The sequence below is a fragment of the Cottoperca gobio genome, chromosome 3 (assembly GCF_900634415.1).
Source record: "Cottoperca gobio chromosome 3, fCotGob3.1, whole genome shotgun sequence".
In the NCBI taxonomy this organism is placed as follows: Eukaryota; Metazoa; Chordata; class Actinopteri; order Perciformes; family Bovichtidae; genus Cottoperca; species Cottoperca gobio.
Window position 1 is genome coordinate 22,642,623 of NC_041357.1, and position 27,570 is coordinate 22,670,192.

At 40.5% G+C, this 27,570-nt stretch overlaps 1 protein-coding gene across 1 annotated transcript in view; it reads right to left on the reverse strand.

The window, feature by feature from the left end:
* Positions 1 to 572: 572 nt before the first annotated feature.
* The window catches only part of kiaa1549lb (KIAA1549-like b), a 58,041-nt gene continuing 31,043 nt past the window's right edge, over positions 573 to 27,570 (reverse strand). Inside the window, 18 exon segments of the mRNA XM_029428610.1 lie at positions 573 to 3,661; positions 5,026 to 5,177; positions 5,330 to 5,478; positions 5,842 to 5,936; positions 6,022 to 6,396; positions 8,620 to 8,752; positions 9,676 to 9,905; positions 11,053 to 11,177; positions 12,107 to 12,237; positions 14,421 to 14,611; positions 16,255 to 16,290; positions 17,366 to 17,529; positions 18,061 to 18,232; positions 18,727 to 18,878; positions 19,782 to 19,841; positions 23,226 to 23,394; positions 24,633 to 24,766; positions 24,980 to 25,199. Of these exon segments, the coding sequence (XP_029284470.1) occupies positions 3,398 to 3,661; positions 5,026 to 5,177; positions 5,330 to 5,478; positions 5,842 to 5,936; positions 6,022 to 6,396; positions 8,620 to 8,752; positions 9,676 to 9,905; positions 11,053 to 11,177; positions 12,107 to 12,237; positions 14,421 to 14,611; positions 16,255 to 16,290; positions 17,366 to 17,529; positions 18,061 to 18,232; positions 18,727 to 18,878; positions 19,782 to 19,841; positions 23,226 to 23,394; positions 24,633 to 24,766; positions 24,980 to 25,199 (2,952 nt within the window). The 3' untranslated portion in view covers positions 573 to 3,397.

Genomic DNA, 27,570 nt, shown 5'->3' on the forward strand with positions numbered 1-27,570 from the left:
ATGCAGTCTATAACTTCATCTATACACTTCATCTTTGCAACCCACTGAATCGCCGCTGAGCTAGTCTGCGATAATAGCCAGAGCTTTGAGTGCAGACTTAAAACATTTCCTAAAGAGGAATGGAATCAAGCATGTAACCACAATATCATCTGTCATCCAATGGCAGCGCTGAGCGTGCAGTGCGGGTGTTCAATGATGGCATCAGGAAAATGGAGGGGAGCCTTGAAACAAAGCTGTCAAGGTGTCTGCTGAAATACCCTTACTAGAGCCCCACCTGCTGAGCTGCTAATGGACCAGGTGGAGGAGGATCAGGATTCAGTTAGACGTGTGTGCCTCCTTCTCAAACTTGGAAAGTTGAATAGAATCAGGCACAATGTCGCATGATGACAGGGGGGCCCATGTCAGATTGTCGGGTAGGAGTGAGAGCGACAAAAAAAAGTGTGGAAGAAAAAAACGGGGCCAGTGTTCTTGGAAAGTGAAAATGTATGAGGGCAATTCAGGGAAAAGGTATCAGAATTGTCCTTGAGAAACAAACTACCCCCGGTCTATAAGACGAGAGCTCCCACAGTATGTATGAATGTATTGACAATTTATTTTGAACACACAGAGAAGAACAATGCACCGACTGATCATCATTATAAATAAACGATTAGATCATTCAATTATTCCCCCTCTATTCATTACAGTTCACCAACAGACATGGACATTTGTGTAAAGACACAGATTAATGATGAATTATTCTAATAAAATCTTTATTTAATTTTAATCATGTAGGCTTATATTTCTTTAATTCTCCATCTGTCTCACAATCTTTCTGTCAAATCAATCTCCGATGAACATCAAATATAACTAAATCAAGCAGATGAAGGAATGAAATTAGAAACCAGTCAAGAAGACAAAAAGACTTTGATTTTAATAGGTTTAGCTCACTTCATGTTTCATTTGATAGAATAAATACTCATCTTTTTTTCTAAACCAATAAATCAAATAAAAACCTTTTATTTAATCACACCAAGTTTTCTCAGTTATCCAGCATGAGAATGTGGAAAGGTGTTCACTTCTGGTTTACACAAAAAATGGTTTCACTGTATTTAGTACAGTTCTTAAGACATTAAGTGCTCCTCTGAATAATGGGTAAAAGGAATATTGGGAAAACAAGCAACAACAAAGTTCTTGTTGGGTTTAAGACATACAGCATTGCCTCACCTACTTAGACACCAACAGGCATGAGTATGAAAGAACATGTCTTGTTAGGGGGTCGGGGGTTGTTGAAAAGTCATAATGCAAAAAGGCTAAAGTCATCCAGGACAGCTGTAACAGCAACTCTGTCCTACCAAAGGAAATAATGATTTAAAGGCATTTTCACTCATATTTGTCTTTCTTATGTAACAACTGCCATCTCTCTTGTGACAACATTTATTATAATAATCAGCTCAGCAAAGCATTTCTTGTGATTTGCAATAATATAGGGAAAAGTAGGCATCTGAATGTTAATTCAAACATATTGCAGCAGCCCTGCTATAGGCCTACAAGCACTCATCTGCAGTCAGTCTCCCTTTCCATTCAACAAGCCAGCGGTTCCACATTAAGAGTTCATCATAACCTATTGAAGGCTTTTATGCCACAGTGAAATATGAGTATGAGTCTTTTCCCAAGAATGAATTCCAATGATAAAATGATTTAATGACTTGTTTCATGGGAGTTTTATTGAATAGTTTATAGTTTTGTTTTGTGCACTGGTGGCCCTAGTCTGATTTCAAAAACAGACATAGGGTGACAAAGCTGATTAAGAAGGCCAATTAAGTGATTCAGATGAAGATAAGTGCAGCTTCAATATAGTAATTGAACAATGTCATCACAATGGTTCGTATGACCCTCTTCCTTCTGGTCTAATTCTTTACTTTTTTTACACATTGATATTTATGTTTTTTTGTGACCTGGTAGGTGGAAGTTTGTTTTGTTACTCTATTATGTCCTCATGTCCTGTGTGGATGATTTCAAACATAATTGAAATGGATGACTAATGTGAAGACGCAGTTTAAACAAATGTACAATAATGAAATGTTTACCTCAGCATATATGCACTCGCACCTCACAAACCGGATGACTCAGGCAGACATTCACAATGTTACACAAAGGTTTGTACACTTAAAACTTCTTAGAACAGGAGTACTGATGTAGGACCTCTCATTAGGTCAATAGTTTACATGAACATTTGTGTTTTATTCATGAAATGCACCAATTGAGAACATTGAAATGTTTAAAGGCCAGTAAACAACAAACCTTCTTTATAGTTTAACTTTACAAGAAGAAGTGGCACTACTCCCAGCAGCAAAAAGAAGTGTTGTGTGACAAATGTTTTAGGGTTGTATGTGCATTGAATCATCTGTGCATCTTAAAACCACTGGTTATAAAACTACCACTCTGTGCAAATGTGAATGAACTTAACTTTTTAATTTGGGTTTTTCGACAGCCAAAGTATTTTTGTTGTTTTCTTTTTCTTCTTCAAAGAAAGGGAAACATATAGTTAAGTCAAAGTTCAAGTTTTTAAGTATTCACTCAATGTCAACCAAGTCAATTGTACCTTGTGCACACTAATAGATATACATCCTCCCTCTATTTCAAATAAGTAAAGGCGAACATCTATATGTTCCATGATCAAACATGCGACTTAAGATTTCATGTTCGAGTGGGTTCAAATAAAAAGGCAGATACATATATACTGTATTTAGTCCGTTTGTTAATTAATAGGAACTACTTTAAATCTCTAAAAACCATTAGACAACCAAGGACAGTCAGTAGTTTGTTGTTACTGTTATGGTGTTGGTATGTGATGTGAAAACAAACTGAGGAATTTTGTGAAAAGTGGTAGTTTGATGTATGGATGCTTGAATGAACTGATATTGATGTAGCCTGTCTATAAAAGGAGATAAGATACATGATGTCCTAATACTGTACATGCTCATATACACTGTGGATTATACTTATACCGTCTGATAGGAAGTATTTGGTCCTCTCAGTACAGACAATAATGCTTCTTTTTTCTCTCTTCTTAATTGATTCTGATTCGCACAAAGGAAAATGTAATGCTGGAAAAAAAATTCATATTTAGCGTATCCTATTGACATATCTACAAAGAAGAAATGCATGTAGTTACTTGGGACATCATCAATAGAGGATGGCATTTTTTTCTAAAAGTAAAACATAATCTTTTCTCTTCCTTTAAGTCAGGAGCTGCAAAACACCAATGGTGTGTGAGAAGAAATCAATCAGTGGGTAAAGTCCATTTTACAGTACAAACATCAAAAATCAGTCTGAAGGAGCGCCGCCTTTGTGTACCTCTGTAGAAGATCAATGCACAGTTAACCATCCTGCAAACAAGGGGGCAGAATTAAAACTAGAACTCAAACATGTCATTCTGCTTCTTCGCCAGCTTGGCCACCTCCTGCCGGATAGCCTGCACAAGTGCAGAGGTGGAGAGGCTGCTCAGGGGTATGCTGTCCATGTCCTTCACCATCTGGGGCAGGCTTTGCTGGGATGCTGTGCTCAGGGCAGTAGGCGGCTGCTCCAGTGCCTGGTTATACTGCAGGGGCAGCCTGGTGGGGCTCCCCTGTGGGTAGCGAGGATGAGGAAAAGCCTCTACATACCCAGGCAGGGGCACCTGGAAAACACGGTAGACATGAAATCAGAAATACAGCGACTTCATATTATTACTACCCACGAAAATATTGGCTGCCAATTAGATAATTAAAAGGATACAGCACAGTATATGCGACAGTTCTTTATTTTGCTGAGTGAACATTTTCTCTTGCACCACTATTTTAGAAATGATTAAATGGGTAATAAGGACAAATATACACAATTGTATCTTGGAAAAATCATAAATGAAAAAACAGGGAAAAGTAATGAGTGTGGAGATCTAGTGTGCAAGTGTATGACACTGAAATGGATTTTGGTTCAAACAGTGTTTGAACTCCAAAATGGACTACTTTTGAATGTTGGTAAAAAAAAAAAACTTAGAAAGAGTGCAATAAGTGTTCATCAAGGAAATGTGCTCAACTACCCCGGTGTTTTGTTGTGTCCACTCAACGGCAGCCATAAATTCAGATCAGCAAATGGTTTCTAAATGACACTGGTTCTGCAAAAAGACACTGGGTGAAGGCATCTGGTTGAAACAGGCAAACAGACAGGGGGGGGGGAAGAGAACATTCCATACAAACAAGGAGACTCCTGTGCAGGGGAGGGGAGGGAGGGTCACATGGGTTATAACAGATTTGACAGGACAAATGGAACCTGTCTTACTTGAATGAAAAACATTAATGGAAAAGATTGGTTGGAAGGTAGGGGGGGGGGGGTTATTGTTTAATGAGGCCCAGTCCTTTTCAAGGGTAGATAGGAACTTGAGTACAAAAAGACTTATGTTTGTACCTAGAGGGTCTGCAAAAGTTTTAATACAGAGAGGAAGCCTCACCTACACATTATGGATATTTTCCTACTGATCTTCCTATTTTGTGTTGTCTGAGTGCTTCTTCCTTGTTAACTCTCGCTGTTGCAGTGATGCAGTGATCGCCTTGTGGCTCCGTAGGGTGACCAGAAGTTATGGGAAAACATCCCGACAACCAGAAGGTGAGGGTGGGGTATTTCAATAATATCCTACAGCAATCACATTTTCTTTTACAGTTTTATTAGTCTGTATTGAATTATTCAATTAAAAAGTATAATAATTCAATTGTTTGAGGCTTCTGTAATGTATAAAACCAGAAGACTGGCTTTCTGTAGTCTCAGCAAGAGTCTAAAATAACAATACTTACTGATTGAATCTGAACTTACACTAACAAGAGAGTGAGAAAGACAAAATAATATATTTTCAGTTTACTCTCCAACCTGTTTATGGTCTGAATATAGTCTTACTTCTGCAAGAAATTTCACAGAAGTCACAGTTTATTTTCTGAAAATTAAAGGTTTAATTATCTTTTGGGGCACTGGGACAAATGCTTCCTAAGCATGCAAAATAGGCTTCCTTACAGAGTCTGCCCACTGTGGTGGCACATCCTCTGGCTCGGGTGGATAGGACATCCAGGAGGGACTGTGGTAGGAGGTGGTTGGCGTGGAGACAAAGTATTCTGAGTAGCCGGGCCTGGTGGCTGGGATGGCGTAGACGGCTGTTATTGGGTTTCCTACAGAGAAGAGAAGAGAGCCTGACATTCACTGATAAATGTATTTTAGGGGTATGTATTACTATTCTGGAAAAACATATATTAGCATGGATGCCAAACACATTATGGGTTTCTTTAAAAAAAAATGCAAAGTCATCTTCTCATATGCTTACCTGAGTAGTTAGACACAGGCTGCTCTGCAGCGATAGATGGAAGCGCTGCTCTAGTTGTTGGCCCATATGGGTTGTTGTCATGTTGACTCTTAATTTCAGTGACAGATGTCTCTAAACTTCTTCCCTTAGGCCCCAAGTCAGAAGCGGAACTAAGTTGGACAGAGATTGGAGAGACATAAACGTAGAGTTACTGAAATACTTGGTCAGCCCCACTAGAGGGCAGACACGCTCCGTGTGGAACTGTGAGTACCTTATTAACATTCTTGCCAGCTCTCAATGCACTAGTTCAATATTCAAATTTAAACAAGGCCTTAAATCACCCTGGCCAAAGCACAGTACCTGGTGACTATCTAGACTCTGAACATGAATTTAAGTGTGAATAAATGTGGAATATCTGATGGGCTTTGGGATGCTACAGACAGTATGTGTATGTCTGCCTGCATCTGTGTGTGTGTGTGTGTGTGTGTGTGTGTGTGTGTGTGTGTGTGTGTGTGAGACCTTTTCAGCCTTACCGTCTTAAGGAGGTCCCAAGGGGAGGACCTGTGCGAGGCGGTAAAGGGGGAGGAGAACCCATGGCCATCTCAGGAAGCTGGGTGAAGCGAAAGGCCTTAAACAGATAGTGAAGGGCATTTAAGGTTACATAAAGTCTAACACAGTTGTCAAGAGAGGGGAAATAATCTCATCCCGCTTACCGGTTTGGGCAGGCTGCATTGATACATTTCTGAGCCATAGGAAGGTACCCACTGCAGGCCTCCCTGTTCACAGGTCATTGTACCCGGGGCACTGGTCACCACGTCTGCGTAGGGGAGGGGAGGCGGCGCAGAGCTGTAGTGGTCAGGAGGAGGGTGGTGGTGATGGGAGTGCCGTCCGGAAGTGGACTGCCCCCCTGAAGCCAGGCTGAATGCCTCCTCCAGCAGCAGGTGCATCTGCTGTCGCACTTCATCAATGGACGGCTGAGAGCTCAGAGTCGATGTCTCCGAGTGGCCTTTCAAGCCCCGGCCATACATGTATCCCCGCGGCCCCATTAGACGGTCAACATTCGTCTCCTCAATCAACTCAGGCTCAGTCTAAATAACATATACAAAAGAAAATATAAATTGAATTGACATATACAGAAGACAATTAATCAAATTTCATAACACAATGTGCAAGGGATCTGACTGATAAGCAAACACAGAAACAAACAATATGGAATCTTTCGTATGCATAAGAATAAAACTATATGAAACTTGTGCACAATTTTAAGTACAGCGCCAAAATTAGATTTTAGTTTTATGGGGACGGCTTGTGTGGGTGAATCTGTAGCAGCGGCCACATGGGGATGAATATTAGAAAATGAAAGCTCTCATTACTGAATTAGCGGGAGGTCAACAGATGCCCCTTGAGAAAGCTGAATAGTTACAAGTTCTATAATGTCTCCGGTCATTTTTCTCAGTGGGTTGTTGACAGGATGATGACTGAGCTGGAAGAGGTTGTTTAATGTTACGCAGAGTTTCTGAGACAAGTCAGCTGGACGAGTTGGATCCAGCTGTGTTTCTGTCACAGTAGGTTCAGCCAGCAGAACCAGGTGGTTTGTTTCAGTGAGTGCTTACCTGCACTTTTCTGTACTTAGAAGCAATCTAACAATACTTGAGCAGCTGCTGGAGGTCTATTGTATTCGTGCTAATGCTATTCTGTATCTTCAGGTTCTCTTTTCTTATCTACACTACAGTAGGCCGCCTATATCTGGTATAACCATTATCCTGTCTTCCATATATATTTATTGCATCTCTGAATTATTTACCTGCTACCTCGCTTTTCCATCGTCTATATCTCATTTAAAAAAAGTCCCTCCATCTCTTCATACCCTGTACTCTTTCGCCATCTCCCAGCTTGTGTTTCCATCCATCCAGTCCTTATATTCAGGAATAAATGAAAACGAATTGAGCCTGTCCTACTTCCTGTACGAATAGAAGCTAGCCACAGGAGACCTAGCGTAGTGCACCTCATAAATCAGCCCGCCCTGCAACACTGAACGACCGAGGCTTGCATCTGCATTGATGGGGGCCTGCAGCCATACTAGTCCCATTGTAATCAACAGGGCCAGGAGATCTGAAAAAGGACCGTGTAGCTTGTACTGCCTATTGTGCCATATTTCTAACAGAGCTGAACAGTCGGCTACACGGGGTTTAACCACAGCAAATACAAACTGACCAAGAGTCATGACAATAGGGGGGTCAGAATCAAGCAACTACAAGTTGTCTGGATAATCTCAATTTGTAGAGCTTGTAAGAGTCTTCTGTAATTCTGAAGTCATGTTGCATATTGCTCATGGCACCACCCTGTCGTCCCAAGAGCCTGATATAGCTAAGTGATACGGTCTATGAATTTAAAGAGGCTATTTTCACAACAGACATTCGACTTGCAATTGTAGGAAAAGCACAGGTCCATAATATAATAACTTATTTATGTCCCATGTAAGCGTCCCAGTAAGCCATACAAGTGAGCCAGCACAACAATTACCAGAGCCAGTCACACCTGAGTTTTTCCTGCTGTGACTGGTCAAAATGGCTGGCAGGTCAATGTTAGTTCAGTGAAATATTTCTTCCATTGCTCATATTTTTTACAGAAGGACAGCCCATAATGAAAACACTTTTTAGGAACAGTCTGCTCGATTACTCTCGGGAGCTCACATGCTACTATTCTGACTTCACGACAGAAAGAGCCATACACAGAGCCATAATGGAACAATAAAAGAGTGGAGGCATAAACCAGCCATCCTGAGATGCATTACATATCAAAACGACAGGACCTTATAAATCCTAGCTCTTAATTATGAATGAACCACTTCCCTTCCTTGGGCTTGCTGTGGTATACTCAAAACCACACCTGTGGTAGAATATGTCAGATTTCTAGCTCAGTGGCTGCATAGTGCCGTAAATAGGGGAATAAGATTTAGCACTGAAAAGCTCTGATTGATAAAGACATTTCTATTTTCAAATTCATATAGATTGAAAACAGTGGCAATAGGTATTTTTTAATCTTCATTTGAGGATTTGATTTGGTAACAAGCTTATAATACGGAATCAACATAACTTATTTTTATCACTTACCTTAAACAAACAAACAAATAAACAAACAATTTGTATTTGAATAGTACATCCCTAGCACACCATTAAATCCTGAAAATAATTTAGAAGTTCATCTAATATTACTTCATATCATTATAAAACGTTCCAACACATTCTGTAGATAAGTTTAACTGCATCTTGTTGGGAGACAGGGCCAGTTGGTGATGACATGTGACTCACATCATAGCCGCTGTTGCGGATGCCTCTCCTGGGTCTCTCCCGCATTACAAGTAGGTCCATCTCTGTTCCACCAGGACTGGGACTACTCAGACTCTGTCTGCTGCGATAGGCCGTCTGCCCTACCTGCGAGTGCCTGTCAATTAGTAAAGAGTGGATTGAGGATTCAGTACAAATCAGACCTGGGGTATAGTTATTATTCAGCTTTCTTACTTTCAGCCATGGTTTGACTGCCAGTGAAAGGCATGTGGGAAGTGGAGGGGGGGGGGGGGGATAGCACAGTGGGGGAATGTTTCTGATTTCCTTTCAAAACGGTACAACGTTAAGATGTATGTTGGGATATCTCATAAGGACATCAAGTAAAAGAGCTGAATCAAGAGTTTGAATAATAATGTTGAGCCATATGCCAGTTCTGAGGATATATTTGAGGAGTGGCACATCAAATGCAATACTGATAAAGCATCTAGTAAAACAAAACAGAAAGGACAAGATGCATATCAGCAAACCCGCTTAGAAATGATCACTTTAGTTAGTCAAAGCATGTTGTTGGTGTCCGTGATCAGACAGTAAATAGCTGCTAAAATCATCATCTTGCTCACCATATATGATGATATATGAAAAGCCATTCAACCCCTTGCTAAGCCAAAATTCAAATGTTGCTTTCCACACTGAAGACAGCTAGTGCGGCTATGTGTTAATCTCATGTGGACATGTTGCTCTGTAATAAGTCTGTAATAACCAAAGACTGGATGTGCATCTGTAAAGCAGAAGCAGGACAGCACCATCATAGTGGACCGCCCGACACCCGGCCAATCCTCTTATCTCCATTATGGAAGCTCAGGACTTGGATCAGTCTAATCAGACAGGCCTGATGGGTCTCTTACTGCCGACTAAGACAGGATAATGACAACCTTAGAGGAGACAGTTTTCCTTATCTATGAGCTAATTAGGCAAGGCACAGGTCAGCAGTCCACCAACATGAACTGCTATGTCACCTTTAGCACTTTGTTACTGCTCGAATTGTATGGTCACACCCTTGCTTTACCACTCTCCCCTCACCTCCTGTGAGACTTGACATAAGTGGAACCTCGCTCATCATCAGGCTCCAGTGGTCTGCCATGCTCACCGGCTGCCCTCTCATGGCCGTGCCGCTGTCTCTGCGCCACGGCTCGACCACTGCTGCTGCCGTCTGTGGAGGGAAAGTCATAATAGCCCTTTCTCTTAGCCTTCAGCCTCAGCTTGTTTCTGTAGTGCTCGATGTCTGACTTCTGCTTCAGAGCCAAGTTGACCTGCAGAAAGGAAAGAGTGCAGAATGCAAGGAAAGAAAACACACACATGGTATGATTCTTCTTTGTCTTACGAGGCAAAATTCAGAATGAATGAAAAAAATGACAGTTACAACTAATATTTTTCATGTTTATTGTATTGCTTTTAAAAATGTAAGATGCAATTTTGTTTCTCGTTAAATGGACTGCATTTATATAGCACTTTTTCCAATCTTTTTCCAATCACTCAAAGCGCTTTACAACATATGTCAGCATTCACCCATTCACACACATTCATACAGAGTCAGAGGCTACCATGGTGCCACATGCTCGTCAGAAATGATAACATTCACACACACTGTGTGAATGTTGTGTGAATATGTTGGCCATCGGGAGCAATTTGGGGTTAAGTATCTTGCCCAAGGACACTTGTTGATGTTGACTGCAGGGATCAAACCACTGACTGTTTTATGTAATTTCCTGGGGAATAACACGTATGAGCCTACAATACATCCAAATAAAAAATCATATTTTAAAGAGATTTTAGAGAAACGGCAGAAATATGCTAATGATTACAGTACCGCAAGATAATGCCCCTTCTGAGCATTTAACACTGTACACCTGAACGTATTGTAATGTGGTCATCGGAGGTCAGAGCTTCATCAGATGACATCATACAATGCCATAAATCCTGTGATTTAAATTGCGGCATTTCCTGCGCAAAAAAGAAAATTCTAATTAATGCACAAAATTGATCAAAGTCCTGGAAACCTCTTTAGTTAATATTATTTAATGAGAGTTTAACACTTAACCACACAGTCCTGATGAGGCAGATTGTGTGGTTGAATCAGATCAGATTGATACTTCATGTAACATACTGTAATCAAACAACTCCACACCTGTCATTACATTTTCATTTAAATATCTGTGATAGGTGCACAGAAATATGTGAGCGCTGTCCCCTTCAAACCAGTGAGAAAAACAAAAAACACAACTAGTGAAATAACCAAAAACGTATATAACTTTGGCAGAAAATATTGAGCTCATCCTCATCGCTCATAATAAGAAGCTGGTAGAGAAAATAGGTTTTGAAGGCCTTTTATACATCGATGTTCAATTTGTTTATGTATATCAGAGTATCCTCATGAACGGATGTGTGCATGTGCATCACCTCTCCATTGACGATGGCTGAGTCTTGGCTGCGGTCAGAGGAAGCAGGGTGTGTGTAGTGGGGCTGAGCCGCCATGGGCTTTATGGAAATGAGCTGCAGGGAGCCAGAGGAGGTGTCATATGGATCTGAAGAACAGAGAGGGAGTTCACTCACAAAGAGACTACAAATACTTCTAATCATTACATTGTCAGTCAAAAGGGTAACAAACTGTCAAACTCCCTCTTTGTCTCTCTGTCTGCCTTTTACCACTTTCTCTCTCATCACCTTGTTTTACTGCAGTTGACGCTGTGGGATTATGTCAAACATCCATCATCTGTGTCAGCAAATTAAGTGGTGGATGGAGACGACAGATCACAACGATAGTGTTGGCTTCAAAAGGTTGTGGTAATGCATCTCTGTGATAGATGAAAGGAACTGACTTTGCACTTTTATTCCTTATCTGACATCAGTCAAACTGGATTCAATTCTAGTTCCCTTAACTCAACTGATGAATTATTCAAATCCGCCCATTAAGAAAATCATAATCTAGCAAACTCGTTCGAATTTACAAGCAAAGTATATGAAGTTGATTCATTTAACTCACACCCACCACATGTGGGACATTTAGCGACAGTGGACAAGATTAGAACAGCGAATAGTTCAAAATCTGAACGGCTTTTACTTAAACTGCGTCTTAGACGAGCACGAGATGAGTGACTTCATGGGATATTTCTGCATGTTTGCATTAGTGAATGTATAAGTGAGTATGGCCACAGCATCCACTAATCTGACATACTGTATCATGTCAGCAGAGTGTCTGTCTCATGCATATTCATCTGGTCCATCTCTGCTTACTGCTGAGTGGCTACCTTTCTGGCTGTAAGAATAAAAGAAAGCTGCAGTGGCGGTGCATTTCTCTTAGGGTACCTGTGTGCATTAGAACAAGGGGCTAGAAAAGTGTCTCACAGAGGGGAGAATGGGAAAATATGTTTTGGCATTTGTGACACACCTGACCTTGTCTGCAAAGGAGCTGTAGAATAAATAATTTGTATTTGCATCAGTGTGTGACTCTCACCATCCCTCTTGCGCGTCTCCTCCTTTGTCAGTTTCTGCTGTGCTGTGACTTTCAGCACCGTCAAGCCCCTGCCGGAATTCAGCTTCTCTGATTCGTTGCTGATGACGGAACCGTCCTCACTCGGCAAATTGCTGCAAGTAACCATAGCAACAGGAAAAGGCGGTGAGCTCTCAGGAAGCTGGGCTCACAGCCAGGTTATGTCATTCCTCCCTTAAACAACTCCACCTTCCCCTCTCCATCCCTTATGTATGTGTGTATGTTTTGTACATTTACCTGCATTTCCTTCATAAAGGTGTGTATTTTTATGTTTACGTGTCTCTACTATTCTTAAATATGTGTCATACAATGTTCAAACTAGTGTGCGTTGATGTCCAGTGTGAAGCAAGACTGGTTCGTCCATTAATTGGACAAACAATTGCTTTATCCAATTTTTGTTTCACTAGCTTCAAACGCTGTACTGTAGTTGGAATTAGAGCTGATCAAGCAACGGCTCAGAGGACCATGAGGCTGACATCAAAGCACCGTGGTCTCTCCCCTAATTGTCTGGTAAAAATGATAACAGCAAAGAGAGACAGAGGAACAACGGCTGCCCTCCCTGCTCTCGTTGAGGCAGTGCTGCAGAGCGCTAGCTCCATGCTCCAGTCACCGGCTCAACAAAGACGTGTAATGTGTAATAATTAATTGAGGTGTATGTTTGATCCTGTGTTGGTGTTTAGAGGCTAACAGATGTGTGACCTTGGTACAAATGAAGGGACTTCATAGAGGAAGAAGCAAATTAGACGTGATTGTGTACAGCATGCATGCATATACATTTCTTTGTATCCGACATGCACAGCAGCATCCTAGCCATGAATATATGAATTCATAAGTTATCATGTCTCAATCTTTTTGAAGGTAAAACAATTACTTATAAAGATGTAACTTCACAGCATCATCCCACAAGTTTCTCTTTGTTAGGCAGGGCTCAACATGCATTTTGGGACAGATGTCATCTCATACCGGCTGAACAGGTGAATGACATCAACGAGAAGTGTGAGGTACACCTGATTGATTGAATGATTCACTCGTCTGTCAATCTTGGCATCAAGTAGAGAGCTAAAATATGTTTCTGCTATTTCACAGTATGTGTTATGTCTTGGTTTTCATTTATGATGAAACTATTTCTGCATACTTTCTGAAAAAGCAAAGAAGAGACATTAAAGAGCGCACTTGTTAAGTCCTGGGATAATAGCATATGGCTGGTTTAAAATGGGATAAACTAATGAATGATGACTTAAGACTTGATCACGTAAAAAGAAAGGAACCTTTAAGACCAACAGTTTGATAAATAACAAACAAAAAACCTTTGCTGCCTAAGGAGTCTCCAAAATCATTACTGCAGGACCTCCAGTCTACAGATTCTCTATTCTGTCACATACATTTCATTTGATCTCATTATCCTGCAAGGCTTTGAGAAATTGTGCCCTTTTGCAATCCTCAAATAAATAATTTAACATGATTTAACATGGCAATTAATTTCCGAAACAGCGCCACTGACTGTCAGATGAGGAAAATGGTCAATTTCACCTGCCCACATAGAGCACTCTGTTAATGACCACCTATCACTCAGCATCGGGGTAGAATGAGGGCAGACAATCGGGCTGCAGGGATCGTCCTGTTTTATCGTCCTGCCTCTCTCTATGCGACCCAAGAGCTTTCTGGCAGAGCAGAGGAGCAATTGTTGAGATAACTACACATACTGTAAGCATTTGTACTTCCTTATCCCGAGGATGCTTTCCTTCAGTCTTATTTGAAGGGAAACATTAAAATATGTCTGAATGAATTGATATGATTCTGCCGATTATCATCCGTTTGAAGAAGCAACACATTCTGACATGTTAACTGAGACAAAAACAGCCAAAACCTAAAGTTCAACTGAGCTTGGTAAGCAGAGTTTGAGAGATCCAATGGCTGCTCTACATATCAACATGGCCACGCATACACTTGTTCCACTTTTCAAGTGTGTGTACGTAGGCCAGTTAAAGGCACAATGAGTGGCGCTCTTCAGCGAGTGAAAGCCAACCCCATAGTCACTCTTTAGGAACTTTCTCACTATGTTCACTACACAAACACACACAAATATATTTAAATTCTCTCCTCGTGTTTTGTCCTTTGTCCTTGATAGGTTTGTAAAGAAGACAGTGATGAATGTGTTCTGTTAAATGCTTTGTAACAGACTTTTAAATTAATCTGATACTATAATAATCCTAAATTATTTTTACATGTATAGTTTTGGTGATATAGTGTACATGTGTAGATATAATGAGAGTGATACCTCTTGTGTTTGTCAGACGTGAGGCTTTTCTTGTTGGCAGTTCCATCTTGCTGCAGGGCCTTTTCTAGTGAAAGTGGCGTGTCCCGAATTTGTAGAGACATCACTAGGGTATCCTGACTGGCCGGCAGGGTCTCCTCATCTCCTCCCTGTTGGCCCAGGTGCTGCTTGGCATAGTCAAAACCCTGGACTGGCTGATGGACAGGTGTTAAGGGAAAATGGAGAAAGACAAAAGAGACAGCTTTAAGTAAGACTGATTTCTATTCACATACCTGTAGTCATATAAAATAGTCTTTGATAGGGGAAACAAAGAGATATACATTAGCTGACCACAAATGTCTCGTAGAAAGACATCTCAGAATAGCTCAAAAATGTATCTTTAATAAAGTCCAGAGGACTTAGGAACAGAACTGGGATTACTGCACAGCCTTGAAATAGATAAGCACAGATTCAACTGAGGCTCTTTTTGATCTTCTTATAAATTCTTGTCAAATAAATGACTCACAGGGGGCGGTGACGAGATGAGATCTGCAGAGTCTCTCAGAAATATAGCGGTGAAGTTAAACGTTAGAGGATGAAACAGGGGAGGAGGAGGAGGAGAACACTGGATGTCAACATGTTTATAGTGAAGCCAGGGCCAATGGAGTTCAAGCCCACAAACTAATACACACACACACACACACACACACACACACACACACACACACACACACACACATGTACACTGAAATATTCAGGACTACTCTCATTGCAGTGTCATAAATTGTCAGACACACACCACTACCTCAATGCAGCCGAGCCGTTGGTGCAAAATCAATAAGTGATACTCCCCCCACTGAAGAACATGCATACTCTCTCTTCCTATAACAAACACACATATTGAGACTAAAGATTTTTTCTTTGGATCCAGTTTTCTCGCCAACTAAAAGTGCAACTGTAGCTGGTATCAACGGCGGAAACTCTAACAAGGGTGTGTGATGAAAGTGTTTGGCTTACAGACTGTAAGAGTAAAAGGAAGAGGCAGAGCAAGAGCCTCATTTAAAGTTTTAGGAGTTACTCTATCGTTGAGCATTTTAAGAATATTTCCTTAGACAGAACTGGCTATATACTCTGCCTAGAATGTGATGCTTATCATGTTTCATTATCTGATTGAATTAAGCTTGTTGATGGTTTTTATATAATGAGACTTTGCAGGACTTCAGATGTTGTGTAGTAATAACTGCTTTGAAAGTAGCATTGAAGAGGCTTTTGCAAATTAATATAGAAGATTTTATTGCTTTGAGTCAAATGTAATTCCATAAATGAAGCAGTGGGACGTGCTGAGTGTTATACTGCGTTTCCATTCTTCTACACTGATGTGTAACAGTGAAGAGAGCCACTGAGCAGATATAACAACAGACATAGAGGGGAAAAGATAACTGTGATTAGCACATTGTGAGGACATCCTTCATGCAACAACGGTGGAAACAGTTCTCAATCTTCTTTACACAAAACAGACAAGTGTCAGTAAAAACACACACACTCTAATTGGGCATGAAAAAACAATCCCCACTATAAGCATCCTCTGTAAAGATTAGTCTTTCAAATGTGCCATCTGGAGACAGCTATAAGAAGAACAGGCAATACCAGCCATTCATCCAATGAAATCTCATTATGAAGGGTTTGTTTTTCCAAAGTGCTTTTGTATTCTTAGTTCTCATCAGCACAGACGGATTTATTGAAATATATCATAGGTGATGTATGTCCAGAATCTCGTTCAAATCCCACTGTTGGCACAGTTAAGCCGGGTAGATGGTACACAGATCGGTAATGAGAGGATATACAGAGAGGCAGTTACCTGGTGATAATAGCCCACATCTCTGCGATACGCCATCTGAAAACAAGAGGAAATATTTTAAACAGTGTGTGTGTGGTGCTCAACTTTCAAGATTGACCAGGATAGTCCCAATGCATTAATACAGATCACACAGAGCACAAAAAACATGAAATTCTGTATTCAAAAGTGACTCACACAATGATCATTGCAGATCCTCATTAGTCACTGACACAGACTGAACCACAGTCTGCAAACAGTAGCTATGAAGTCCCAGACATCTTTTCATTAAGGAATCCGCTGATTAGTTTCTCAATTAATCATTTTGTTTATAACATATGTGGTAAAAAGAAATGACTTCCCAGAGTGCAAGGTGATAAGGGTTGTAATGGTGTACAGATATTGCGATATAGGTATTAAAATTGACGATTATCATTCTGTGTACATTTGCTTATCTACGGTATTGAAAAAAACACAAGTGACATAAGTGAATGTGTGTGAGTTAAAAGGTACGGACAGGAGCAGATAGGACAATTTAACATACTATAGCGCTGCTAACATGTCAACAAATAATAATAATAATAATTAGAATTATAAAACTATTTTAAAACACATAGCGAGAAGCCTGCAAAATGTCATTGTACATAAGTATAATGACAATAAAGATATTCTATTCTATTCTATAATAATACAAATAATAATTAAAAAAAGAAAATAATACAAATAATAATAATAATAATAATAATAATTAAAAAAGAATAATAATTAAAAAATAATAATAATAATAATAATAATAATAATAATAATAATAATAATAATAATAATAATAATAATAATAATAATAAAAATAGTGTAATACAGAATTGAAATTTTCTGAGACGGTTATCTTACCATGAAAATCTCATACCATTACACCCCTAAAGGTGATGTCTTTAAATGTTTAGTTTCTTCCAACAGTCCAAAACAAAACAAAAATAATTCAGTTTACCCTGATATAAAACCAAGAAACGTTTTAATTATCATATTTGAGAAGCTTAAAAAATCATTGAAACAATGAATCTATTATCAGAGTGGTTTCCGTTACAGCCTACTTCGACACAGACAGACGGATACATATAGAGAGAAAGATAGATACCTTAGCTCGGGGATTGAGGTTGCCGATGGCATCAGCTTTAAAGTCATTTTTATTCTTCCTGCACAGCACAGCTGTGATGATGATGATAATGAGTGTTACTACGGCGATCGGGGCCAACACTGCAGCGATTATCCAAAGGTTATTAGGAGGGTTCTTGACCACAGCTGAAAAAACAAAACACTTTTCAACCATCATCACTTCATTACAATGGCATCCAGTGGACTTTAAACAGTTAGTCCATTGATTGGTTCGTGGGAAGTATAATACACAGCCCACTTTTCCTGCTAAAACATGCAGAGGCATCCGTCACATCCACGCTAAGTGACACTGTGTACAGCTCAATCTGATATACAGTGGACCTGATTCAGCTTTTGTCTGCAACAATCTATAAAAGAATGCGGCATGCACTCTCTTTCTCTCCCTCTCTCCTGACCAGTCTCCCCCTCTACGCCAGTCTCCCTTTCTCTGAGCAGTGAGTAGCACTGCAGCCCAAACAAACACTGTCCTGCCGGGAGCATTTCAGAGAGCTTAGAGAGCAAAGAGCTTTCTCAACCTTTTCTTTTACTCCCCTCACCCCAGCACCAGCTCTTCTTTCTACACTCAGCATGAGTCATGTGTTTTGGTTTGCATGTCTGTCTGTCATTGTTTCTGTCTATTTGCCTTCTCGTCAAATGCTCGATGGATGCTGTGCTTACGTTCTGCTTGCAGCTGGACAAAGTAGCCCAGGGTGAGCGCCACGGTCTGAGAATCCACTGTGTTAAGGACTTTGGCAGCTGATGCGCCCGATAAAGGAACGCCATTGTGCTGGACGTAGTAGGTCATCTCTGCTGGATTCTTCAACACTGGCACCCGACGGATACTCACCATCTAATTGGAAAATAAGTAAATATCAGCAGTTATTGTGTGGCTGCTTCTGTTGTTATGAAGCGGCTTACATTTCAGAAAAGAAAACCAAAGTAAAAGTGTGCATTTAGGCGTGCAGTCTCATGAGAGAAAAAACTACATGGACAGAAGAGAGTACTTGTTTAGTTAAACATTCAACCTCTGGCTTGGTTTGATGAGCAATTAGCAGATGATGAGCTGAGAAGCTCCCTAATTATCAAGGGCTGACCACAAGTAATCACGCAAGTGTGTGCTTCAAAGTATACATCTCATGAAATATTCATACTGTAAGAAATAAGCCAACAAAACTATTGGATTAATGCGTTCATTAGACTTCTGACGAACAAGCCACGGCGTTCAGGGCAAAACATCAGAATATTTTCACTCTTTAACCCGGAGCATCGCAGACTGTTTGTTTTTCTATTGAAAGTCAGACTTGGCATTCCCTACGGGCTGTCGTGCCAGTTTTTTTTTTTTACCTGGACAGTGTAGCTGCCTACAGCAGTGGCTCGCCTGAAACGAGTGCCCTGCTGCCCTGCCAACACAAACAGCTCTGCCAGCCGCTGCTCCATTAGACTGGCAAAGCTTTGGTAGTGTCCCTCCAGGCTGGCGTTATCCACATCCTGGATCACTGCAAATGTGGACGAAAGAAAGAGGATGGCCAGATGGTTGTGTTAAGAGAAAACACATTTTTGGGGAGGAAAGAGAGTCGCAAAAAGAAAGAAGAGATGCAGGCAAAATTAGAAATGTGCGTTTGTGACACAAAAACACATTTGAGTGTCCTCACAGTGCTCATATTCCAGTATATGTTCCCCATTTACTGTAATACTGATACTGTTGACAATAACTATGCCATCCAATCCAGTAGCAGTAGCACTATAACAGGCTGTAAGGGCCTTTTGAGAAGCTAATGTTCTGTGTTTTATGGATATGTAAGTTGGCAAGTTATTAGCCATAACAACTTGATAAGTTAACGACAAATTCCTGGAAGCTTGTTTTGGAGTCATCCTTTGCCTTAATCGTCAAACATCCTCTAATGCAGCTTTAATCTGTTGCATTTTATCAACAGTTGAAACGTAATAATCTTTGACGTACATGTTGTTGAGTGTGAGGAAATCCCATTATATAGGGGATGACCTTGAACTCACTCGGCCTGTCATTGCAGTAAGTGCAGGGTTAAGAGCCCCACAGCCTGATCTGAAAATCCCATTCATTATACAGTACAGCAGTTTCCGTGCCCTTGAACATCGTGAAATGCAGTCATGCCGCTGGGTACGTGTTATCGTTCATAAAAGTCAAAAGCGGAAATACATAGGATGTATGTGAAATACATCTCACATACATCCTGTTCAGGTGTTTCTTTGTGTCATAAAGTAGTAAAGAAAGAAAAGAAACAATGTGTATATTGAAGATTCATGAGCTGAAAAGTCACTGCAGCATTAAAAACAAAATACAACATAAAACACATTATCTTCTCCAGGAGAAGTTGAGTTTGTTAATGTGTAGTTGAAAATAGAAACTATGATTTACCTACCTGTAATAACCCAGAAGTCTCTGGTGGCAATAGAGGTGTTCAGATTGTGATACTCCAGTGCTGCAAGGACACGAAAACATAATTATTTCCCCCCGTCGGCATCAGCATTAATAAATCATTAGACTTCATGACTAAAAATTCACTCTTGAATCTTGAATTATATTGTATGGAGACGTTTTCTTTCATTATTCAAATATAATCATTTGATTTTAATTGTAGCAAAAGAGACTACCGTTAAAAAAAAGAGATCGTAACAAAGTGAAATTTAACAAAAAAAGCGGAAATTGAAAATGAAAAGACATCCTCTTTTTTACACTGCAGTTTCATTTACATATGCTTTTTCAAATTGTAAGATGCGTGTCAACAAAGAGCTGCAGCTTTTCTACCAGTCAGCACAATCCGCCTTTAACAAATGCACAAAAAACCATCAAGAACAATTATGAAATGTTCTATGCTGCAACTCTTATCATTGCCACAAACATTTATTATTTGAGAAAGCAGTGCTTATAAACCCAAATGTATAAAAACCTCTGAAACCTTCTTTTGGACAAGGGGAACAGTTTTCTGTGGTTGACGTCTCAATTTATGTTCTCATTATCACTGCATGACACACTAATACAGACGCAAGGAGAGCTTTCACCTGCTTGAGCTCTGCTTGTCTCTCTGTTCTTTTACATCTATTTCCTGCCTGATTGCGCTCTTGTGCTAGAGGCTGCTGCAGTGTTTGGGGGGAATGTTGTCTCGCTGACCTGTGAAAGCAGGCTCGCTACAGAAATGTACACTCAGGCATGATGGGAGAGAGGAGAGAGCGGTGGAGGGGGAGCAGGGTGAGAGGAACGGTAAGGGCTTTAGCATTGTTAATGGATAGGGCTGCGGGGCTTTGAGCAAAATCAGTCTAACGCTATCTATAAGTTTGAAGCATTTGGAATATTAGTCGGCGAAGAGTTTTCACATGAGCCTCTGCTGTTGTGTGATGAGAGCCTCGGGGATACATTTGTGCAGCATTTATAAGTCATTCCAAGAAGGGGAAAAAAGCTTCTAATTCATAGACAGAAAGCTATTATTAAAAGAATGTATCATACTTTGCATCAGCAAATGGACTAAAAAGAGACATTTTGCAAACAGCTCTGCTCATATTCCACCTGAGAGAAATAGTTGAAGAGCAGAGGGGGAGTAAAACAGCTGAGCGCAGCCGTCCAGCCTAAACAAGCGCCACAGGATCGACGGAGTACTCGGCGCTACACACAGGCAGTGGTGTGAGATCCCAGGCCTTTTCTGTCAGAGCAGAGCCCAAGGTGGTATGAGAATCCCCCACTGTTAATTATTTACTGAGATAATTGCCTTTGAAGTGAGGAGGCAGCCGCTGCCAGCATATGCTCACACCTCCTACGAACAGTGTAATATCACTAATGGTGAGGCCACAAAACAAACAGAGCAAAATCACTGTCACACGCTCTCTCATACTTTCTTTTAATGTAATATCTTCCTGGGTTTTTGTCTGTGTGTGTTTATGCTCTCTTAGAAAATCCCTTCTTGGTATTGAGTTGCCTCCCTCTCTTTCTCTGCTCCCAAACTGAATCATCCTGCCTGTGGGTAACTTCACTTTCTAACTTAATTCAATCACAACACAAAGTGAGTTTTAATTTAATGCTCGCTGGCAAAAAATCCTATTCATCTGGATTTAAACAGTGAATCTACCACAATCTGCCCTCAGTGATGCTGATGCTGTATCCCAATTCAGGAGCTGCATCCTCGAAGACTTAAGATTTACGGGATTGCAACCCCGGAGTTATTTAGTTTTGGAGCAAATCACATGAACCTGGTATTTAGTTCAGCTGCTCATCAGTCACCCGTAAATATCTGGAGCGATGAAAAAGTTTGTTTGTTCTTGTAAGTATCATGGACATCCATTTATCTCTAACACCAGGTCACAGGGTGTTAGAGCGCACTAAACACTATTACTTGTGGTCTCTGTGCAGTTAGACAATTCTGCTAAATATGGTCCAGCCAGGTACACTCTTCTAAAGCTTTAAATATTGGGCTCAGCTTGATGGTAATACGGGAGAAGCCCCTGGCTTAATTCCTGGCTCAAGTATCGACTCTGCTGTGATCCTGAGCATGATCTTGCATAGCCAAAGCTCAAACTGACTAACGTCTGGAGATATTCCAGCACTGCAGCTAGTTAAAAAACATTATGAATTAAGCTAGCGAGACTTATTTGTGCTTGAAAAGAAACCTAACCAGTGGCTGCCTCTAGATTTCCAAAGTCAGCTTGACCCAATGTGTCTTTATATAGATTTTCACCAGAGCTTGATGAATCAGAGATTACATTATGCAAGACACTGACGTCCCTTTTGCACATTTAATCTGTAACACTGTGTCTATAGAGGCGGCGTAGCATAAGCAGCATGTTCGCAGAGCAGCAGTTCAGTCCTCTGACAGTGTCTACACAGGAGCCAATGTTTTTACAGTATTTTTAATATTGTCTTATATGTAATTCATGTTGATTGGGCTTTTGTGATCAATTTTCTCTATTGTGAACAATAACGTTTCTAACCTAACCTGCGTTTTGGCAGCATACACAATCACTGTAGTTAATAAAATAGACTTGAAGCTCAAAATCGCACTTTGGGTCGCGTTATACACGAGGGTGAAACTGTGTGTAAAAGGAGCTTAACTCCCTATATCAGCTGCAAGTTCTTTTGCTGAAGCTATATTCTGAATTTACTCTAAACGAGGTCCAGCAATACAGTGAATCTCTCTTTCAAGGATCAATATAGTACCATAAAAGTGATGTCTTATTTATATCTCACAGTTCTGAGTCTGCCGTATCTCTTTCTATTGAGCAGTTTACATATCACACTGGAAACAAGCTGCTCATTGGGATTCTACTACTGATTTGACTCCTGCTGATTCCCCGTCACTCTTCATTTGTTTTGCTCTGAGTACAACTCTAGCTTGGCTGAGTGTGTCCTCAAAGGGAGGCTGAGATGAAAGGCACGGGCTTAGTTGTGTCCCTGCATCAACTACATTTAAGTGACTCAATCATTAAAACACAACTGTGATCGTAAAAGCAGCAGAACAGTCACAAACATCCAATTACTGAGAAACTGGACGTCAGTCAGGCTCAGCGATTGAGTTCTACCATTGCCTAGATAAACCTTCTGAGATACTCCGGTACATATGAATGCAAAACAATGCTACAAATGTGTAAAACCTAAGATATGATATCCGCATGCTTTGAGAGACACAGCATGTTCAACCTCTTGTGGGCTTCAACACAAGGAAAAGGCAGGAAAAGCACAGCACAGCACTTTTTGTTGATTTTAATAAAAACAAATTGTTCCCAAGAAAATACCAGCGCTACTTCTAGTGTCTCCTCTTGTAAGGATGTTGAATTGCTCCTGACTAACAGATGTATTTTGAATGCAAGATGTAACTTACGCTCAGCGATCATAAGTGGTGGATAGAACAGGAAGTAGCCCACCAGCTCAGCTGACAGCTGACCAAGGAGGTTTGAGGCAGTGGTGCCATTAAGGAAGGCAGTCCCATTCCTCACAGTGTAGACCAAAGACACAGCAGGAGAGTCTGCTGCCTGGGAGACATTCAGCATCTGGGAGGGGGGAAAAAACAAATACAGGCTCAGAGTCAGAAGAGGACACAGAAAAACATAGGCATAACACATAATATGCTTGGGATTACGTAACTGTGATGGGCAAATCTAAAATATTAATACAAATCTTGTAAAAAAAAATGCAATAGAGATGACAAACAACAAAAAATTGTTGTCTTGGATCAAAAAATATGAAAATCATCAAGTAGCACAACGGCGGGGAAATTGGTAAGGCATGAGAGAGTGCAAACATATTGGAGTATTATTTTTTTCTTCCATGCATAACCGTCAAATTAGCTTTAATATAGGGTGCACTTTAATGTGGCAGCTCATTAAAATTAATACAAACATTGCCTCCCTAAACATAATGAATTTGCATCTTAGAAGCTGCTCTTGTTTAAAAGGCAAAGCCTGAAGGGGACAATTTTGCATAAATTGCACACAGTTTGCATCCGTTTGTGGTTGCCAAATACCTAAACACCTAAACCACATAATATTGATGTGTAACGGCAGGAGACAAAACTGTTGAAGCAACATATATTCTAATATGCTGCAAACAATATTTAGCATACTAGTATTCACCATCTAGCTTAATATATTTGTAGGTGGTGATGGCCTAGTGGTCTAGTGGTACGCCTTCCAAACAAAACGCTAGAAGGTTGGGAGTTCAATACCAGACTGCCCTGAGCAAGGTACTTAACACTGAGTTGCTCCAGGGAGACTGTCCCTGTACTTAGTTCAATGTAAGTCGCTCTGGATAAGAGCGTCTGCTGAATGACCTGGAAAGTTGCTGGAGTTTTCTGTATAAATGATTTAAAAAAAAGGTGATATCAGGTCTTTATCAAAGTCAGACCTCAGATTGTTTTATTTTATTTAAGTACACCAGAACCCACACTGCACATGTTTCAACACTGGCATTATGTTACAAATCACAGCATTACTACTGTAACAGTAAGTGAACACATAAACAGTGCTACACCTCACCTGTTTCCACTGCACCTCGAATGAGAGAAAGAAAAAATATTTAACTGTTCTTTGTATGTTGCACTTATATTGGTTCGGCTTATTTGAAGCTATTGTTCTGCACTCAAAGGATTTCACCTATTTGAAGCTAATGTACCTGCAAGATTCTTGCTGTTCAGGGGTTGTATCCTCATGATTGTTTGCACTTATTGTGAGTCGCTTTGGACAAAAGTGTCTAATGAACTGTAATGTAATGTACACAACTACCACAGCACCTGGACAGAGAGTCTGTTGTTGGTGTTGAGCACTTTGGCCTGCGCTTCAGAAAACACCTTCTCGAGCCTCTGCTCCATCATTTGGGAGAACCGGCAGGACCGAGGATCATCACCTGCCCCCACAAACTGCAGCACTGGAACATAAAAACAAAGTGAGCTCACAAAACTATAAACCGGGAAAAACTATTCATTGTATTTGTCAGGATACTGAAACACTGTGTTTTTGCTACATTTGGTACACTGAGAATATGATATTATTTTAGATCTCATGTACATATATTCTGAGTAAACACTATTGCCATTTCTCAAGCTGATCTCTGACTTTATCCTGACTGAACACTGCTGACCTGTTTTCAGCTGGAAGCCAGTGGATGGGCTGGATCTCCATAATGCAACCGGGAGGGGCAGGGCTGTTACCATGGGGAGGTACTGTCGCAGGTCTGAAATCAGCTTATCCCGACCATAGGAGTCCAAGCCTTCCAGCACTACAGAGGGAGGGTAAACCATGTCCCCTCTAGTCACGTGATAAGCCACTGTCATGTTGGGAGAACCAAATACTGTCTCCACCTGAGAGGGTAAAGTAGAGGAGAGAGTTAGACGTCTTTATAGAACCATATTGGTAGTTTGTATCGTGTTTTAGCCCATTAATTGCACAATGCTTACACCTGAGCGGGCAATATTAAGGAGTAACGTAACACCAGCAGCATTGCAGCTCGATTGGCATCATTACCCACAATACAACCACAGGTATTAAAGTGATAGACGACATGAATAAGTCTCTTACTGCCAGCCACCACACGGTCTAAAAGTGATTTTCTATCTTTCAGATAGATATAAAAATAAGAATAAAATGATGACGGTGGAATTTAATTTTGCTGCTTCATTTTCAGAGTGCTGGTATTGTGCATGCTGGCTTACTGGGACACTGGGACAGAACGAAGTCATCATTAATGTTATTAGCAACATCTGTGCTTTCTCTACTGTGTCAAGTCAAAAAGTGTGCGGTTAAAAAAGGCCATTCTGAAGCACGTTTAAAGTTTCATACCGTACTGATGAAATGAATAAAAATAAACCATACAAATCAATTCAACACATTATTTGGAAGAATGGTCAACCGTAATGTAAAATATTTGTAGTTATTTGGTATGGTCTTTGAGATGGGATCAGAAGGTAGTGTCATCAGTCATATTAGCAAACGAGCTGAATGACAGGATATTTAACTGTAATGGATTGATGGAGAACTTCAAGAGTGTATTCCAACCACTCGCTAATGAAAGCTACATTAGAGAGAGTGATTATGGAATACAGATATGTGGAGAGAGACCCACGAGGGAGTGAAGGGCTGAGAGAGAGAGAGAGAGAGAGAGAGAGAGAGAGAGAGAGAGAGAGAGAGAGAGAGAGAGAGAGAGAGTAAAGATGAGCGAGACATGGGAAAGACTGTTAAATAGGAAGTTTGGCACAAAGAGGCTTATGTTCCTTCACTTCTAACCCAAGAGGCCAGGTATTGCATTCTCATCCTCACAGAAACAGGTGATATGTGTGTGTGTTTCGTAAACTGCGTGTAATGACATGTACAAACGCTCGTGTGTTTGTCAGTAAGAGTTTGACTTACGTACACGGAAACCGGAAAGGGAATGATGACAGATGAAGTGAAACTAGGTGTGTGTGTAGGAGAGGTGAAACCATTCAGGTCTGTTATCTAAACCCATCTGAAAGCCTGCGCTGACAAGGAGATATTCTGGCCAAAATACTGAGAGCCTATCCCCTCTGTAGCTGAGAGTCACCACTCTGCCTCCTCACAATTCAGCCTTGTTGGGAGCTTAATGAAAAGAACCCTTTATTATCACTTCATCCTCTCAGGCTTCACCCATGTGAAGGTGTTATTAAGAGATTGTATTTCCAGCAAGTCAGAGATTGTTAACACACCCACTAGCTCCATCTCAAAGAGTGTGAAAGAGTGCCAACAGATAAACCCAACGGATCTAGTCAGCTTCTTAAAAGTTTTAAGTCACTAGAGAGCCCTAAGTACAAGACACAAAAAAAAGTTTACTTGCATATATTCTTTAAAGGTTTTTAAAGGTTTTTTAGCCTTTTGGTTCAATTCATTTAGTCTTTCTTTCGTCATCTTTTTAGCATCAGCACATCGCTCTCCTCCCAACCATTTATAACCTATAATTAAACACAGAAGCAATTTCCCTTGCCAACAGCTTGCTTCCCATTGGATGGGAGAGCAGTGCTACTAAAAGGAGCCCAAGCAATGTTGAAATGGGTGACAGGAGTGCACTGAAGCAAGGGGGAGAGAGAGAGAGAGAGAGAGAGAGAGAGAGAAAGAGAGTAAAGATGAGCGAGAGAGAATAAGGGGGAACATATGAGAGCATTGACCTTCACATGGGCAGGACGAATACAAAGGCCTCACTCTCAATTATTTGATACTTCCACTTTGAGAAATACAACACGCCGAGACATTTCACCGGATTGCGGATATACAACACACACACACACACACACACACTCACACACACACACACACACACACACACACACACACACACACACACACACACACAAACTTGCGCACCCAAATGTACTAAAACTTGCTCAAAATTGCAACACTCTTAAGGCACTCCAACCCACTCGAGACCAGGAGGAGAGAATGTATTGTTATGTAGGGAAGAAATACCATTGCTACTTCATTTCCCCTGCAAACTGTTTTTTTTTTTACAACCTAATTTTATTCTAGCAATTGATTCACGTTCAGTGTATGAACGGAAAGCATTTTACCAACTAGCTAACATCATACCCAAAGGAAGTCTTTATCTCTCCATTTTAGACACTCACATAGAATCAAACAGACACATTTCTACTCGGGTTTTCCACTGCATTTTAGCGTAGCTTCTTGTAGCCTAGCAGAGATATCAGAGGCTTATTAAAGAGAGAG